This window comes from Anarrhichthys ocellatus, unplaced genomic scaffold, assembly GCF_004355925.1.
Source record: "Anarrhichthys ocellatus isolate YVR2014 unplaced genomic scaffold, GSC_Weel_1.0 scaffold9, whole genome shotgun sequence".
NCBI classification, from domain to species: domain Eukaryota; kingdom Metazoa; phylum Chordata; class Actinopteri; order Perciformes; family Anarhichadidae; genus Anarrhichthys; species Anarrhichthys ocellatus.
In genome coordinates, this window is record NW_022280039.1 from 4,449,108 (window position 1) to 4,468,125 (window position 19,018).

At 39.9% G+C, this 19,018-nt stretch overlaps 2 protein-coding genes across 2 annotated transcripts; both read right to left on the bottom strand.

Annotated features, from left to right (window-relative positions):
- Positions 1-670: 670 nt before the first annotated feature.
- Positions 671-7,116, bottom strand: slc20a1a (solute carrier family 20 member 1a). The gene is made up of 11 exons (XM_031849301.1): positions 6,854-7,116; positions 5,288-5,938; positions 5,007-5,147; positions 4,827-4,912; positions 4,304-4,400; positions 2,865-2,984; positions 2,388-2,597; positions 1,763-2,234; positions 1,497-1,682; positions 1,325-1,409; positions 671-1,194 (listed from the first exon to the last, which is right to left on the bottom strand). Exons 2-11 carry the CDS (start codon positions 5,634-5,636, stop codon positions 1,039-1,041), a joined length of 1,902 nt encoding a protein of 633 aa, XP_031705161.1. The 5' UTR covers positions 5,637-5,938; positions 6,854-7,116; the 3' UTR covers positions 671-1,038.
- A 3,917-nt stretch (positions 7,117-11,033) lies between these two features.
- Positions 11,034-14,833, bottom strand: vgll4l (vestigial like 4 like). The gene is made up of 5 exons (XM_031849496.1): positions 14,692-14,833; positions 12,928-13,051; positions 12,586-12,820; positions 11,992-12,073; positions 11,034-11,829 (listed from the first exon to the last, which is right to left on the bottom strand). The coding sequence occupies exons 1-5, from the start codon at positions 14,756-14,758 to the stop codon at positions 11,528-11,530; spliced, it is 810 nt and encodes a 269-aa protein (XP_031705356.1). The 5' UTR covers positions 14,759-14,833; the 3' UTR covers positions 11,034-11,527.
- Between the last annotated feature and the right edge of the window lie 4,185 nt (positions 14,834-19,018).

A 19,018-nucleotide genomic window follows, 5' to 3' on the forward strand; every position in this document is an offset into this window, starting at 1 on the left:
TGTACAGAATAGAAGTATTTTTAAGAAATATTCCCCTTTGTTAAAATGCAGGGCATGCTTTTAAATTGGCTTAATCAGCCAGGTTCACTTGCTAGCTTCATATCGTATACTACTCTGCACGACAGATGCAAAATCAAAGGAACTCCCCCCAGTGCATGTAGGTTTCCTTAGGCTACATTTGGGCAAGAAAGATCAAATCTTTCTGATGAATCTGGGAGAGACCACGATGGCGAAGGCTCATCCACTTCAAATCCTACCAACGGCATCAATTATCTGGAGAAGAGCACCACCGTGTGGCCGTTTGGTGTTAGTAAACCTTCTGCAGGAAACTAAACTCTAAAGTTAGTGTCCAACTTTGTGGAATAATTTGAGAGGTATTTTTGCAGAGCGACTGGTTGATGATGTATTTTTACGAATTAATTTGGCAGTAGTAAATAAAAGTAACTGCACCTTTGCCAGCTACATCAGTGCTGCTTACATATACATTATCCTGAAATAGGCCAGTCTACATAATAGGTAGCCTAATTTTTAGGCATTTTTAGCACACGCACATACACAGTAGTGTGTTTTACAAAAAAGTGTGAGGCTGAGAAAGTACATTAAAAGGGGAATTTAAGAAAATATGCAAAAATCGAGAACATCGAGTAAAATACATTGAAATTCCTTAAAATCAAGCAAAGCGTTGTTTAATCACATCCAAATACGCAAACATAGAATACAACTGTTTGTTCTTTGTCAGTGAAAATTGAATTATTTGATTTTTATTACATATTGCTATTATACAAATATACATTGGAATATACAAAATCATAGGATATTTGAACAGTGTTATTAGATCCTACATCATTCATGGACATATTCTATATGAGATAACATCATTGGCTTGACCTCGAAAAACACTTTGAATTATATTATAAACATCATTAAAAGAAATCAACTGGAACATGTTTGTTAGCACAGTTTAATAAGTCAGTCAAACAAAAACTGTTGGTTGCAGTCCGTCAGTTGGAGTCCCAGCGTAGCTGGGCAGTGTGAGGCTCACAGAACTACATAAATGAAGAGCGCCATGATGGCAGCACTGATCAGCCCAGAGATAGGAACCGTCACAAACCAAGCGATGAAGATGTTCCTGAACAGACGCCAGTCGACTGATTTCCTGGAGCGCAGCCATCCTACAGCCACCACAGATCCCACCTGTGTCAATATAAAAAACCATTGGGTTCATGAATATGCAATACTGTGTTAACACATGCTCAAATCGGAACCTACTTTTGATTATCATACTCTATTTAGGATGAAGTTTGAGAGTTTTAAGTATCGTTACCTTGCAGTGGGTTGTGCTGACAGGAAGACCAACATTGGATGCCACAACAACTGTGAGTGCTGATGCTAGCTCAATGCTGAATCCACTAAATTGGAAGAAAATATGTTAGTACGCTTAGACTATCAAATATATTAGAATTTCAGTTGTTATAGGATATAAATGTGTGGCATACCTGGAGGGTGTAATGGGTGTAAGGTCTTTGCCGAGGGTTTGCATCACTCTACGTCCCCATACCCAGAGTCCAGCGCAGATGCCCACTCCGCCGTAAAGAAGCAACCAAATGGGGGTAGGTGCGCTGGACACCACAGAGCCGCTCTCATACACAAGCCAGAGGGCCACCAGTGGACCAATCGCATTGCTAGTGATAGAAATGGCTTATGTAACAACTCAGAAACAGCACATACATAAATTCCTCAGGAGAAAACCCCCCTTGCCTACCTGACATCGTTCCCTCCGTGAGCAAAAGAGCCAAAGCACGCTGTGAGTATCTGCAGGAACTGGAAAAGCAAGGAGACGGCTGGTTGGTCGACCTCCAGCTCATCCTCTTCCAGAGCGATGCCCCTGCCAGCTTCCTGAGTCACGCTCTCTTCCTGAACTGCACTTCCATTGGTCACTGCTGAGCTGTAGCTGCTGTAACTGCCCACCCTCAGTCTTCCTTGCAGCTCACCATCCTGGTCCTTGTGTTTAGGATCTCCTTGAATGCCATAAATTGCCATGGTGTAGGAGGTGTAGCTGTTGTTCCTCCTAATGGGCCGCTCCTCTGTATCACTGTCACCAATGCAGTCACCGACCTTAGTCACGTGAAGCTTGTGTAGCAGGTCTTTGTAAAGGCCAGAATCTTTGTGGATCGTGTGGGACCGTCCACTGTGAGGATCAGTGATCATCATGGGGCCAACAGTGCCATTTAGACCTATGAAAATAAAACAAATATTGTAATTTAATTGGTGAACTTAGTCAGAATTACTTGTAGTTATATAACCAGTGAGGTCAATATTTTGACATTTACAATTAATACGAATAAAGCGTAAATTAGGTCATTCATTTCAAGCCATTCATTTCTCACCATTACTGAAATCCAAGTCTTTGGTTTCCATGTCATTGTTGTCCAAGTCGGCTTCCTCTGAGCCTCCAAGTTTGAAAGCCACCTTCTCACTATCTGCTGGCGGAGTCTGGTGTTTAGGGTCACGAGGTGTTGAGGGCTGCTCTGCTGGCGCACGTTTGCTGGAGTTCTTCTCCATTAGTGGAGTTTCACAGGGAGCAGCGGCTGTTTCTCCTGAATTACATGACAGTGTTCAACTGAGATCAAGTGACACACATTTCAGGCAAGGCCTATACAAGCTTGTTTGTGCAAGACAAAACGTTTAACTTCAAAATATCCTATTAACCATAAATATAATTTGAAAAATCTATTTTCATTGTTGTTCTTATAGCTGCTCAAGAATTTGGTGTGCAATTTCAGCCAAAATAACTACATTTTTCATTACAGAGCAAAAAACATTTGTTTTGCTAAAGTGCAAGATAAAGAGTAAGATTAACTCACGTTCGATTTTCTTCTTCAGGTATGGACAGACAACGAACCAAACGACCAAGGCTGTGATGAAGCCACAGCCCAGCGCAATGCACAGTGTACCCCACCATGGCACTCCGTCAAAACCCAACACTGTTCACGCGAGACAGGAACATTAGAGAGAACTCTGTCTCAGATAAGGTGAAACAGAAACTGAATTGCTTCTTTCATTTATTCACAACTGATGCTGAACCTTTCAAAACAGTGAGAAAAGAATCTGTTAGTAGCCTACTTACACATTCCTATAATGTTTAGCCTACATTTAGAGACATTGTAACATCTCTGACATAATACATATGGTATCATGTTATTGTTCCAGGAAAAAAAAAAGTGATATGTTTTCCAAAGTAACCACGCCTCTTCCTGTCTCAAGAGTTGTGGTCAAAATGTCTCAACGGCCTGCTCCAATGTATCAGTATGCTCTTACAGACAACAGTATCAGCAAGAGTACACACTCCTCCAAGCAGATAGTGTTCAAAAGAGCAGCCTTGCAATCAAGTGATTATATGCTCACTATACTATTCTTTCAATGCTTGCACAGAATAGCTTAATTGCCGTTGTTGTAACTGCTAGAATTAGATGGCTTAAGGAAGGTTAGTATGACAATATTGAATTTTCCCTCACAGACACAACTTACCTGTTTGCTCATGTAGGCAACAGCAGGTAAACAACAAACAAGAAGCCACACAGTAAAGGAAGGGGCTTTCATTATCAACATATATGTGAAGCCATGATGGCCACAAACATTGTTGATTTACATAAAATAATGTATTTCTGTATCTCTGTGTCAGAAACAAAATGTTGGCTGGAACACGTGTGTGTGTGTGTGTGTGTGTGTGTGTGCACTCTACTGTATTACTCTGTAATTTTGCATTGCAGGAGTTATGGTGTTATATCTCGTGACCCACACACACCGGCCTGCAGCCTTCAGTGAAGGGCCCAGGCCAGTTGACTTCTTGATAAGTTCAATCCTGCAAATGAAACAAAAAGGAGTGGAAATCGTCCATTTAATAAGTTGTTTCTTTCTCAAAGTTCCATTTAACTGGTTTTACTTTATTCTTGTAGTGTTTGGTGGCTTCAGTGTTCTGCAATTCTGTCTTAATTAGGGTCCGACTGTTTTATCACATGGTGTTATTTTAAAGAGAACAGTGCATCACAAAGAAATGCCAGGGTAGACGTGTTTTTGGTGGATGAAATAAGGTCCAAAATGACCAAAACAAAAAAGATCTACTGTTTTTAAAATCGAATGTTTCTTCTTTGTTTGTCACCTACTTTGTCCTAAGAAGACTGTCATCAACTCTCCTCTGTGTCTCCTGTGACATTTACTCAGACCTCATGTTGCTCCAGCGATTTCAACAGCTGCTGTGTGAATCAAAAGAAGCGTGGGTGTAGCATGTGGACGTGGTACTCACTTGGTGCTCCTGTAAACATGATGGAGAAGAGGTTGGTGCCCATAGTGATGGCGTAGAAGATGGGAAGAGCTCTGAGGCCGTTGGGTACAGGGTCAGCCTGTGGAAATCGATGTATGAGCCCAGGAGTTGTTAGTAGTTCCAACAAAGAGACATTTCCCCTCTAAACTCCTTTGGTTGGGGCTCGACTCTTAGGTTGGGAACCACTGGATTAAACTACCTAACAGTATGTAAATGCTGCCTGAGCACTGACCCATCAGTATTAAACATCTGATAATGTCTCCGGAGACTGATTTCTGCAGAATAAGAACTTTCATTTGTAATACTAAAATACATTTTGATAATAGTGCCAATGTACGTATATGCAAGTATCATTTTGAATGAAGGACTTTTACTTATTTTCATATTGTGCTTCTGGTACTTTAACTTATGTAAAGGATATTAACTCTTCCTCCACCATTAATGGCTTCAGATAACACATTTCAACCATGTACACTGGCTAGTGGTACAGTAACGTTAGGCTTACCTTGCTCAGAATGAATTTGCGAACAAAATAGAAGAGAATTCCTGACATGATGCCTGACAGCATAGGTGACAGGAACCAGGATGCCACTTTGGAAAGGAAAGACATTTTAGCGACACTTGTATTTCACATGAAACAGATACTTGATTAAATATATGGGCGACAACAACAACATATATTCACCAATGCGCAGTAGCTCCATCCATTTTACCCCTTGGTGACCTCTGGCTACCATGGAGAAGCCAATTGTTGCTCCAACAATGCAGTGGGTTCCAGAAATGGGGAGCTTCAGGAAAGATGCAACCAGCTGCCACACAGCGGAGCCTGTAGGACAAAAACATGAGCAAGGCCTGTTCTCACAATCTGAAAATATATCTGTCTTATATGTGCTCTGCTTTACTTTCATTGCACCATTCCAGCAAGTTAAAAAGAAATTTCTATGTCACATACATATGAGTGCTTACCAAACATTGCACTTATCGATCCTGCCATCAGGACGTGTTCAGAGCCGTTGTACATCTGGACGTCAATGATGCCGTTTCGGATGGTCTCGCTGACTTTGGCCCCCAGCAGCACCGAGCCCAACGTCTCAAAGACAGTAGCCAGGATGCAGGCCTGACGCAAGGTGACCACTCCGGAGCCCACTGCAGTACCGAAGGAGTTTGCCACATCATTGGCCCCCACAGAGAAAGCCAGGATGAAGGCTATGATGAAGCCTAACACCAGCAGCCACAAGTAGCCTGACATGGTGGACTGAGAGGCCAGAGCTATTGTAGTGGCAGCAGCCAGGGTTGCTAGTGTCGTTGTATCCATCACTACTTGAAATTCAATTTAATTAAAATTAGAGTTTAAATTAGAGTTAAACCAAACCAATGGATTGTGGTTTAATGGTGACGTATGAGGTAATATTTGTTTATAAATAAATTTCTACCACAAAAAATGGAATACCCTGAGTTTCTTTCCCCTTAGTTTACTTCCAATAGTACTAATGGGAAGAAATCAAAATGTATTGCTAGCTAGGTATGTAGGGTTTGTGTGTAGGCTTCATCATAAAATGACAGCTTATAGAGATGAGAGAGACGTCCATTGTGGCAGCGAGCCTCTGATGATACGCACTGCAAAAGCACATCAAATACCAAGTTAGTTGTTAATGCTCCTTATTTACTGGTTCAAAAACAAAGTTGAGTTACATATTAACAAGAACCAAAATAGCTGACAAGACCAAACAGCGTATATCATTTTGTTCTGCAGGCATGATTTATTACGTTGTGGCAAAGGGAAGTGGTTAAGAGAAAGTGTTTTATATCAGTAGTAAATCATTAGGGTGAGCCACACTAAAGGCATCAAATTGCTCTAGAGTATAACATTACTGTAAACGTATCTGTCTGAACAGGAGGTAATAGAGACCTGAGTCAATTATAACATGAGATGAAGTGTGCGTATATAACAAAATTATTTTTATGACAAAAAACAGAAGCCTAAATTATGCAATGTACATTTTTTACAAGTATCCATTTCCCACCGTATACTAAAGAATGCTCTCATACTTTAAGTGTTGTTGAAGTAAATCTGGTACCCATTGTTATTAGTGCTGTCATCATTTGAATGATGTTGGACATAGGGCTGTAGTACAACAGTGTAGGATTTTCTAGGATTTGCTATTGTTAAAATATAGCTAAATCAAATGAAATCCGTGAATGTCATGAAAGCTAATGCAGTAATTATTTGACTTTAATGACTTAAATGTGTCCGTGTAGCAACAATAAACAGGTTCACAATGAGCGTCGCAACATTTTAGTAGCTTCTAAAATGCCAGGAAGCGTTGTACAATCACAAAGAAATCAACTTAAAAATTCAAAAAGCTGCAAGTAATAGGCGTATTTCTTCATTTTGAACAAATATAACACCAGTATAGAAAATAGCGGTATGTTAATCTTCTAAGCTGACATTGCATAATAATTCAAATGGAGCGACATTACAGGAGAGAAACAGAAGAAGAAACGCGAGAGAAAATAAAGTCAAATACTTACATATGTGACCAAACTGAAAGTTTTCCGCAGCGTGTTTTGGGCCAACGCACTTGATGTATGCTGTAGCGAGGTGAGGAACAGCCTTGTGCAAATTGAAAGGATGATATTTACTGTTGGAGGACCGCAGTCTGTAACGTTTGCAGGTTCCTGGTGGAGGTCGGTTTATATATTGAGCTGGTTGAGTACACGCCTTTCCGAACCGGTCATGAGACCGCTGTTGCTTAAAGCTAATGTTTAGCTTGTTTGTTGGCAGGGAGGAATAATTACAGTTGTCTTTGATTACGTTGCTTGACTGCATATGAGCCCCAAATCCCAATTTGTGTTTTTCCTCACCACCATGGAGACACACAGATGTCTATTGTTTTGCTTAAATATTCTTGTTCCTAAAGAAACTATATTTCAGGCTGCAGTGTGTTGATGGTAATCAAGGTGTATTATTGTAACATTATGTGTAATATTTACAGAATTGGATACTATGTATAGTTCTACTTATTTCGTGTAAATACAAATAAGAAAGACAATGTGCATGTGCGACTGCCGACCCACTCTGGCCTCCACTCTGGTGCCACCTATTGGCCACACCTAATATAAAGTTTTAAAAGAAAAGAGAGTATCTTTTTTATTGTATTCATATATTTTATTTTTATTTTATTGAGACAAATAATATCAACGACATACATACATGCTATTGTTGAGCTTATACACTAGATATCTCTCTCTCTCTGCATGTCGCGATGTCAATGTTAAAGAATTCTCACCACAGAAAAATGTACTTTGCCACATATTGATCACACTGAACTAAGGTTTAGGTGATGGAGAATCACCTGTAGTATGGATAGCTCATCTGGCAAGTGTAGCTAAGCAGTATGTGAAACAACAGTCTCAAACTATGTTACTGATTTACCTGTTATTCACCATTCACCTGTCACTTTACTGAGAAACTCCACAAAACTACGAGGCCGCTTCCAACATCAGCAAAATTGACTCTTTTTTGAAATGCTACACTGCCTCCAAATCTGCTGATGCGTTCCTCTTCATTACTCATTTATTTAGTTCCTGCAGATTATGTAGTTAGGCTTTGTGACATCTGACAAGTCAACCCGTGTGCACAAATGCTACCTGTGTGGAATATTTTGACCTCTTCAAAGCATGTGACGAGTGCAAAGGGAAGTGACTCACAACTCTACTGAAAAGAAGGTGACAGACGCAGTCAGCACACTTTAACCTGCACCACCACATGTTATTTATATATGCTTCAGATCATGTTAAAAGGTGACAATGAGCACTTATAACCACGCCATTTCATGTTGGTAAACTGATGTTGGAAACAACAGTTTCAAATTTTCTGTAGCATTTTGTCAAGTGGCAAATATCTTTATAGATATTTAGATTATCAATAGATATTTATGTTATCACTTGTTCAATGTTTTTTAACATATAATTAATATCCCTAGACCCATCCCTGCCAGCTCTGAGATACCAAAAATACACAAATATAATACATAACAAAACAGTAAAGTGAGAAACATACACACAAGGGGGAAACAAATCTACATTGGACTCTCTATGGGCATGCCCATACATAGTTGTGCATACCCATATACATGTAATCATACCGGTACTATACAACACAACTCACATTGAGTGTCACATGGTAAATGCACATATTCACCCACAAAAATAAATGCTGCAATCAGCTACGAGCATTGTGTATTCATGTCCATTATCCACCTACAACTTGGTCCAATTTATTTGTTAAGGCGGTTTCTTTAGTTGCTTTGAATAAGCTTAAAAATACGTATTATGATACATGGGGCTCCATGTGCTTTTTAAAATCAAGCCAAATACCAGATAATCAAAACTGAATCATTATTCAAGGCCCTATTTGATTGCAAGGTATCAGATATAGAAAATTTGATAAGAACTTTTATACTAATAAACATTGGCAACTTTTGCCTGCTTGTCTTAAATAAATACATGTTGTCACGTTAGGGTTTTGTTCTATTGTTAAATGAATAACAAACACATCAAGTTTATTTTTGAATAACAAAATGGAATTTGCAAAGGCTTTACAGCGGATTCTTGCAGCAGTTTTTCCAATTGAATGGGTGTTTTGTTTTATCTTTAAGTGTTTATTTCCCCCACTCTTAGCACCCAATTTGAACAGGCGCATTTCATATCACATTCACTTGCTATTGTAGGTTGAATAAAGATGCCAGTTTTTGAAATGAGAACACCCAGCAGTCTGAAACCGAACAATCATCATTTAAACAATAATCCCAGAATGCTGTCTTTGATCATTTAAATAAATAGCTTAAAACAAGAACCTTGAAATTGAATCATACACTCCTCCACAACAGAAACACATCATTCCACACAATCATGTTCTCATGAGATTAGAGCTGTAATTTTAACTATTTACAAAATGCTTCATGCTGTGTTGACAGTGATCTAACTTTTGACAGACCAGACAAAGTGCAAGAACTTTCCCAGAGATCTTTTGTACAGTGGTACGTCCTTAATTACTACTGCCACAGTGAAATTGAGTTAAATGTTGTTTTCTGTCATGTTTGAGGTATTCGGTATTGTAATTATCTTGTATTGTTGCCTCAAACAACAATGTGCATTTGTGTTGCAGCAGCTTGAGAAGTTTTTTCTCTTAACATTCTCATGGCCATGTTGTGTCATGTCATTTGAACTCTCACTTGTGCTAAACAACAGTGCCCAATACTGTAACTAAACACATTTCATTTCTCTCATACAGCAAGCTTGCATATAACTGTGGCTTAGTTAGTACATCAAATACAGGGTATAACTATAAACATATAGAGGTATCTAAAATATATTCTGAAATTAAAGATAAAATCCTTCAAACTTAAAACGGTACACATATAATTACTAATATAAACTCACAGAGTTAGACCATACATTTGTATTTGTTTATCAAGGCCAGACACAAACTTTATTTTTGATGAGAAACATAATCAATGTTGATCAAGAGTGACATGCAGTTGTAAAAACCTGTCATGGAGTTGCCTCCTAGTGGTACGCTGAGCAGGGTGTTTTCTCTCACGCTTCTAAAGGTTTCTCTGTCACGTGACTTTTCTCACTCAACAAGTTGACCCGCAGAGCTGTGGTTGGTTTTAGTTGTCTGTGCTCTTCATAATGCAACATGAGAACATTGGTCATGTTGCATGATCCTAAGCGCCTGTAGATGGCATCAATGCCGCTGTTCAGGTTACTCTGGATAAAGAATATACTCCGTGTGGAAATACCAGTCTATAACCAGCAGTTTGGTCTTCTGTTTGACTGGACTTGCTTCAAGATCTGTTTGATGTAAACGTAATGTTACTGTACAGATTGTAAGCGTTTTTGTCCATATGTCTGAACTTAAACCACCCAGTGGCATTTGCTTACACACTTTTAATGGTTTACCTTAACTATTTTAATGTAAAAACACACTTCATTTATACTTTCCCTCATTCTGCTTCCTGATTTACAACATTTTTCCCAATGTTTTAAACCTGTCAGAACATTTAGGTAATTTCCACTTGTTTAAAATGGCCATACCTGTCATTTCAAAGACAGAAGGGTTGGATTTTTTTATGTGGCTTATCATAATTAAAGTTAGGCAAGATAGAACATGCAAATAAGTAAGTGAAGAGCTTGACTGGTTCTCATGCTCAGGCCTATATTAGCCCAACCCTTCCTTCCCCTCTTCCCTCCCTCCTATCCCTTGCCAAACAGGATCTGTAGGATCTTACAAAGTCATTTTCTCAGGAGACAGGAATGTCAGAACACAAGGCCTGGTGCCTGCTGGTACATGCACCCTACATTCCCTCAAACTTCCCAGAAAAAGTCCCAAAAGTGTTGCTCATACCTCCATTTAATTTACACTCAGTGTGTGGCAACAGCTCTATGTGTAAATGCTGTGTCTGCGCCAGACGTGTTGGAGACACACACTGACTCACAACTGAAATGAGGTTGTCTGGTACACCACCCTGCCCAGTTCTTACAAGGTGTCCTCTAGGTCATGACCTACAAGTTTAAAAGGAGTTTTATTCATTTTGAGAAGTAGTTTCTCCCTCTGAAGAGTCCAATAAAAATATGAAAGGTTGAATTTGTTATTCAATTTTTTGATTGTTATTTACAAACGAGAAAACACACAATGCTACTAAAGAATCTTTAACATTTTTATTTTTTCAAAGTCTTTTTTAAAATATTTGTATACAGCTGATAAGCATATTATACAGCAGATAGGCGAGTCATTTAGACTATAAGGAACCCAAGTGTTATCACAACATAAATATAATACAACGAAATTGTGGCATTCAGACGGCATTAAAAAAAAAACGTCACAAAATCAAAGAAATGTTTAGGATTATTTGGCTGATTTTTCAATCATCCCTTATCACCATCAACAGTATCTCAGGTATTCAGATGCTATCGACAAGCAGAAGGTAGAAATGTAATAAAACACGGACATCCCATCTATTGCTACATTCGTCTGCATCAATGTGTCTTACATTTGGACACAGAGGTCCAACGTGACAGGACTGAATCTGCTGGCTCACAAACACTAGCACTGGCATTTCCATTGCGCGCCAATCAGAGCTGCACGCAGTGAAAAGTAAAAAGTCACAGTTTCCTCCCATATTAGAGGTTGTTTCTGATTTAATTGACAGACCAGCGGCTGGAAGTCGACGATGACCTGCTGGTGGACTCTTTGCGGGACTGATTCGGGCTGTGGCTGTAAGTGGGGGAGTGAGTGACACTTGGGCTGCTGGGAGGTGTGGAAGAACAGGAGGAAGACTTGGATTTGATCTGCAGCCACTTGTCTCCCAAAGCCTTGGCAAAGTGGTCATCGACAGACACGCTGATGGAGAGCTGCTGGGAGCGAGCTTTCTGGTAGTTCACTCCGAGGCTCCTCTGGAAATGTTCCTCAACGACATGGTCATATTTGCGTCTGGAAATCACTGGACAGGCAAAGGGATGAATAACAATGTTAAATACACACCTCTGTTACACACCTCTGTGAGTCAGGGAAAGTGAGTGGATATCTATATTATGAAGCATGTGTGACAATCAGGGAGTGACCGTCTGGTGCATGAGCTCATTCACAAGATTATGAAACTCACCTGATGTGGGGCTCCTGTGGATCTCAGATCTGCAAGAGGGGTTCGTCGATGAGGAAACGCAAGTGATCACAGAAGGACGCATCTGAAAAAGAAGATGGATCATTAATCAAATGAAAAGACAATGTATTTCTGCAAATATAACACAGCAGCTCTGCTTCTTTTTTTCTTCTCACTATCATCTGTGCACTTCATCCCATGACAACAAAATAGTGTACAAAGTTGAATTTGAAAACAGAATCATTTGAAAACTGCATATGCCAGTGTGGTGGCATATGCAGGTCAAAGAGAGAGCAGTCTGTTTGGTCTTGTTGATGGAATTCCTCCTGCCATTGCTCACATTTTCTTCCTGAATCAGGCTGGATTGCATAGCTCGGACAAGCTCAGGCCTGTGAACACTCTTGGGAGTAGCATGCCTGTGTAGTTTTATTCACTGACTACAGATGGGAGATGTGCCACTGCTGTGGGTAGCCTGGAGCTACACCGACATTACTAAGCGACTGCACATTTTCAGAAGCTATATGGCAGCCCAAATATCCATGACCTTTGATAGAAGCACATCGAGCACACAAGCAGCACTTGTTTTGGTAAAATTACCTGGATCTGAGCGGGAGCAGGGCTTTTAGTCTTTTCCTCTGTGCATTCAGGGTCTTTTCTTGGTTTCTTGATGAGGGCGAGTGGTTCATCCATGACTGGTGCGTAGTACATGTGGGTGGGCAGAGGGCTGGGTGTCGGACTCCAGGTAGATGTGGGACTCTGTGGCCCGTTGAACACCATTGGTGCTGCTCTCTGGGCAGCTTTGCCACTGCTTCTGCTCAGGACCCGCTCTCGCCTAAAACATTTATTCATTAGGAAATGCTACATCTCTTTGACACCATTTGAATTTAATGAATCATAATTCTAATATTGAATCACTTTTGTAAACATGAATATACCAACCTTTCCTCCAATGTGAGACCTCTCTCGTGGCTTCGCTTGCGTTTGACTGGAAGCACTGTGGGGACTCGAGCGCGATCATTTGCGATATGTCTGTATCTGTCTTCGCTCCTGAGGTGGGGCTGACCTGAAAAACAAAATGAAAGTGCAGAATTAGAATAAGCGGCTTTAAAATGTGTTTTGGCTATGGATTATTTGCCAGTTCAAAATGTAAAACAGACTAATGGCCATTTCCTGGCAATGGTGATTTTACGACAGTGACAAAAGGTGAGTGGTAATGACTAACTGCTTGTTTTGATCATGACATAAACCTGCATGACTACTACTATTCGTGGGAAAATATTTTTCCGGGCCGCCGTTAATTGTAAACTCCGTTAAGTTGTAGAACTCGAACTACCAGATCAGTGAGGGTTACAACACTACACAGCTGATTCAGTGCTAACGGTAAATGTTGTTTTTCTGCATAATATTGGCAGTCAGCCCTATCATCACACAGCTAAAAGGGCACAATCAACAGGTTTTGTTGTGATGCAGTGACACACATCTGAAAGCTTTTGAGTCTTTAAGGACCCTGATTTGGGCGGCACCCATTTGTGAAAGGTCCATCAGAGTGATCACACACATACTGGATTTTTGCATTTACACAAGTTGAAACACATTGACAAGACGCTGATGATGTCATTGATGTGTTGGATGGGAAAAATGCACTGTTGCAAGTTAAACCCACAAAATATTTTCCATGTTTTTTATAAAGGAGGGATCGTCATTTATTAAATGAAAAAAAACAGGAGTTACGTTCTATCTCTTCTGGCTCCTGTCTCACAGCAGTAAGCTCACGTGTTCAAAAGTCATGCACATCCAGTCAAAATAAAACACATTGTTTGAAATTGTAAAGGCGGCATAATTAGACTGTGGCCCATTGTTTGACTGTATGCTCAGTTAGCACTTGAAAATCCACATTGATGTGGGAGTCCTTCAGAGCTCCTTGAACTGTAGTCAAATCAACCACTCAGTGCTTAAATGAGACACAATAACATCTATTGAAATCAATCAATGAGGTGATTGTGTTTTTTTGAATAGTAAGACAATGAAAGTTGTCCCCTGTCTTCACACGCTAAGTGCTTGCTCCAATCCACATTTCCTAGTGTTTTCACACAGGCTGCCATTGTGGGGGGGCAGGTACAACCACACCTATGCTGATTTTCTAGTGCCTCGGGCATGGATATTTATTCCCTGTTTGCGGAGGGAATATGCTGCCTGACCTTCTGTTTTGCTGTGTTTACAGAAAGACAGCAAAGTAACACGATTTACAGAATCTCGGTTCAATCTTGAAGACCTTGAACGTAAGTAATTAAGTATGAATAGGGGTTCCTTTATTATTTACTTCAAGTAGATTCCCTTTAAGAAACCCACTTATCTTTTCTTTATGACAAACAAGCTGTATGATAATATACCAAAAAGCATATTTCACAAAATATATTTTAAAATGTAGCTGTTAGTGTTTATCTTCCATGTGACTGCCATCACATCTAATTATTTGTGTTTGAAACTGTATCTACATTTGTACCATGTCAACAACAAAGGTAACTGCCACTGTAATAAACACATATGGTTTTGAAATGACACAAGATCTAAACATAGAAACAAAAATGTTATATACAAAAATGTTAAAGCATAACACACAGAGACTTGATTCCACTGATCAAGGTAACACAAATATTCACTCTCATCAATCAAAATGAGGCAATGAAAGGTAATCATGCTCACCTTCTAGAATGTAGACCTTGAAGCCACTGCTCATCCGGGTAATGTATTGGAAATTAGCCACAGCCATGGCTCCTTGTCTTTGTCTGAGTGAAGCCAAACAGCGAGGAACAACTTGTCTGCTGGAGCTTACAGGACTCAGGACTCAGACTGAGCTCCGACAGGTAAAGTATCAGGTGAGTGCAGATAGGTGCAGTGGCTTCCCTGTGACCCATTCCTTGCATTCAGATTGGCTGCTGCAGAGGCCAATCAGAGGCCCTCATTCACCCAGGGTTGTTATTGCCCTACAGGCAGAATGAGCTCACAGGTATAGTTCACTCTCAAAGGTAGAAAGTGTAGCTGCTAAATGTCATGGTATCACAGAATCCACACTGATTAGAGAAGCGTTTGCGTTATTCAACACTTGCTTTTGTACAATAATACACCTCTTTTGGTCATTAATCGCCTTTTTACACAACTTTTTAGATTTCTCCCTGAGGAAATGGAAATGTGCCTGTTGTTTCCCTCCATGGAATCACCACCTGTCCCACTCCCCTTCCTCCCTCCCCCCTGATCTGCAATCTCACCAAACTGCATTTTTTCGAGCTCTTAGCCCACTGGAGCTCCAGTCATTCCACTGACCTGCCCATACACGCATGCAGCTGTACTGTGAGCCTGCCTCACCAGTAATCCAAAGGCTTTTGTTGATGGCCAGACAAAGACTCCTAAGTCCTGAGAATGCTGCTGCCATGAGAACAATTTCGCCTCAGGAGTTTGGCCCTGGTAGAAAGTCTTTGGAGGCCACTCATTCAGACACTGTCTGGCATTGGTAGTCATCTGCAGGAAAATCATTAAGAGTGTGATTCATATGTTGATATATGCAAACCTATCAATCATAATCGGTTTATTTGGACAGTGTATTAGAACCAATAAAAAGTATCCTCAGCCCCTCCCTGGTATATATTAACCTGTTTCAATCCATTTAATACTGATTATACTGATTGTCCCGACAGGGTGATAGCAGCTGCTAAAGAAGGGCTGCACGTAGAAAGGGCTGACTGTGACTACGTACATGAAATGTGTTGTATTGAACTAAATTTAAGCTCCACACTGCCCCCCTACGTCAGTGCACTGCAACAACATGCCATCAAAACCTGCACTAGGTTACTGCATACCATCAAAAAACTTGTTTATGATAATGATATACTAGTCCTGAAAAACATGTTTGCTCACTGAACCATTCCCAATGAACGCAATGTAGTGTCAACATTTTAAAAATGCATGGAATCTGATTGACTGTTTTTCTAGTTTTGCAGCATCCATTTTCACGTATGCCTCAATTTTTTTCTGAAGTCTAGAATATAAGGTGTAGGCCAGGACACCTCTGCAGCACAACGGTATTTGACACACACCTACTGCAATTTTGGCCATATTGCAATTTTGATAAAATTAAAATTAATAAATTGTGCCACCTAAGAGAGATGATTACCATAGTGCAGCACAGACAAACCTGTTTCTAGTTTGAATAGTCTTCATTTTATTTTATTCAATTGCATATTAGTGTACTTTTTAACTATTACTGTATTTTTAGTGTATTTTGTTTCAATACACAGGCAATAGTTATCTGCTCTGTCTAAACCAGCTGCTAAAACAAGATAATACAATTCTCCCATATTAGAAACTACAATTGCTCTAGTAGATCTTTGAGAAGACTCAAGCGTTTACACTGCAACATGTATGTAATGCAAGGAGTTGCTCAAAATGAACATCAGTTCTCCGTTAATAATTCGGTGTATAAATTATTAATTATAACCCTGATAGTTTTTCTCTGATTAAATTGGTACTGAAAGTACGAGGTAATATCAGGACAAACATAGACACTATGGATATTGTAATGCATATTACAATATGCTTATATACTAAATAATGATATAATTATGACATTGTTGTAATAATAATAATATTGATAATTTTCTGCTCTTTGAGTGAGGTGTTCCATTACTCTATATACACAGCAGCAAAACTGAAGCATTTTCAGAAATAAATGAATAAACCCCAACCATAATGGAAGACAGAGTTTATTTATAAGAACAACAAATGTCTTTTTGACTTTTAGTTCTCAGGCATTTTGTTAACTTCAAACTTAGTGCTGAAAACGCTGGACATGTTGCCAAATTACGTTATGAAATTGTAGTACAACAGATCTAATGTCCCCCCTTATGATGTAAACATTTGAAACGAAAATGCATTTTTTTGGAATGCAGACTATTGTTCACAGTTTTGTTAGTCGTGTGTAACAGTTTAGAGCAGCAGAAGGTAACTTTTTCAAAAACAACCTTTTAACATATTTGCACAAACTGTCTCCATATCCTAACATTAGTACAAGGAAAGAGACAGACAGACTGAAAAAACAGATTCCTCTCGTTTCAGTGCTCTGGCATTTGCAAGATTCCACAGTGATACAGTGACAGTTTAAGTTTATATGGCAAAGTTGTTTTTAAAGTTTCAACTGCTGCCTTAAAAAGGGAAAGCATTTTTTTTTTTTTACATAAACAAGACAATAAATGTATTTTAGGCTTTTGTCAGTTTTTATATTCAAATACTAGAATTAACTGAACTTATGGCAACCAAGCTACCAAATTAGTAAAGAAAAATAACATACCATTACCCGCAATATGTCTTAATCTTGACATGAACTTCCACAACTTTTTTAAAATCAAAATGCCTTTCATCACACTGATGAAAAATGGTGAACTGCCCTGTTCTTAATATCTCTTTTGATTATGGTGTGTAACAAATAACAGATAAACCAATGTAGTCTAGTCCAACTAGACTACAGGACCAAAAAAACTTCACTTTTCCATACTAGTATGCACTAGTCCATTGGAGATGGAAGGGTAAAGGTCTCAGGCCTGAGCCAGCATGTCACATACCATTCACATCGTGAAGGCAGTCACTCACTGCATCAGTAGATTTTTGAGTGATTGTATTTTAGGTTTTAGGGATTTCTGTCCAAGTGAAGCACTCTTTGAATAAACTCAAAGGTGTACCTCAGTTGTTGAGGGTACTCCAAATTCAGGGCGTAAATAACTCCGAAGAGTAGGCACATGGTATGCGGAAGTCTTTCAAGGTCATCCATCACCATTGTTCCATCCAAAACGATTGCAGTAGCTGTAGACTCCAGGTGCAGCGAGAGAGGAGAGGCCACATTGTCTTCGGCAATCACTGTCAGGATCCCCATGGAGGTGTGAGACATCGACAATAGCAGCATTAAAACCACATTTGCATGTCAAATGTTACTTTGCATTTCTATGGTAGAACAAATAATGGTTATATTTGTGCCTCACAGCAAAACAAGGCTCCACAAAATCAATCAATTGGAGTATTGAAGAGACACAGCCACTAAGAGGAATCTAGATTCTGATATTATTAGATAATCAAGTAAAAGAATATGCTGCAGAGTGAGTAAATACTGCATTTATTGATTGATTGATTCAACATTTCATTCACTGAATGGTTGCAACAGCTAATAATACACAATACAGATTATTTTGAAAAGGGCTGGTATTTACATATAAGGATGATATTTGAATGGAACAATGTAGATGGGCCTGAGAGCAACGGGTTGAAGCAGTAGCATCACAACACGAAGTGAAATAGAAATGTTAGGTATCAACCCTGATTCACTGAAACCTGGCTTGGTGAGCACATCCCGGACAGCGCACTACATCTGCCAGGCTTCCAACTCCTCAGAGCGGACCACGTAATGGTACTATCGGGGAAAACGAGGGGAGGCGGAATCTGCTTCTGTTTTAAGGAAGGTTGGTGTACGGATGTCACAGTGTTGAAGGAATCATGCAGCCTTCACTTAGAAACACTTTTCATAGACTGTAAAGAGTTTTCCTTATTCATTCTGGCCGGTGTTTACATCCCACCACAGGCCTGTGTAAGTGAGGCGCCCCAACACCTGGCTGAGCAGGATGGAGCACAAACACCCAGACTCCCTGCTCATTGTTCTTGGGGACTTCAACAGAGCAAACCTCAGCAAAGAACTGCCTAAATACAGACAACATATTAAGTGTAGCACCAGGGACAAAAACACACTGGACCACTGCTATCATAAAGGACGCATATCGCCCAGTCCCCCGTGCAGCTTTGGGACTCTCTGATCATTGTCTGGTTCATCTTCTCCCGACCTACAGGCAGACACTCAGGTCTGCATAGAGAATTATTGGTTCCAGCCTGCCCTCCATCCTGGACTTGTACACCTCCAGAGTCAGGAAACGAGCAGGAAAGATCACTGCAGACCCATCACACCCGGGACACAAGCTGTTCCAACTCCTCCCCTCTG

Bases quoted from the DNA above. Each gene is read 5' to 3' on its own strand.
- slc20a1a (XM_031849301.1), bottom strand. From the start codon at position 5,636: ATGGATACAACGACACTAGCAACCCTGGCTGCTGCCACTACAATAGCT. The intron at 2,985-4,303 runs GTGAGTACCACG...TCGCGTGAACAG, and splicing joins CATGTTTACAGGAGCACCAA to TGTTGGGTTTTGACGGAGTG. The intron at 1,683-1,762 runs GTAGGCAAGGGG...TTCTATCACTAG, and splicing joins CACGGAGGGAACGATGTCAG to CAATGCGATTGGTCCACTGG.
- vgll4l (XM_031849496.1), bottom strand. From the start codon at position 14,758: ATGGCTGTGGCTAATTTCCAATACATTACCCGGATGAGCAGTGGCTTC. The intron at 12,074-12,585 runs GTAATTTTACCA...CTTCTTTTTCAG, and splicing joins CTGCTCCCGCTCAGATCCAG to ATGCGTCCTTCTGTGATCAC. The intron at 11,830-11,991 runs GTGAGTTTCATA...TTGCCTGTCCAG, and splicing joins CCACAGGAGCCCCACATCAG to TGATTTCCAGACGCAAATAT.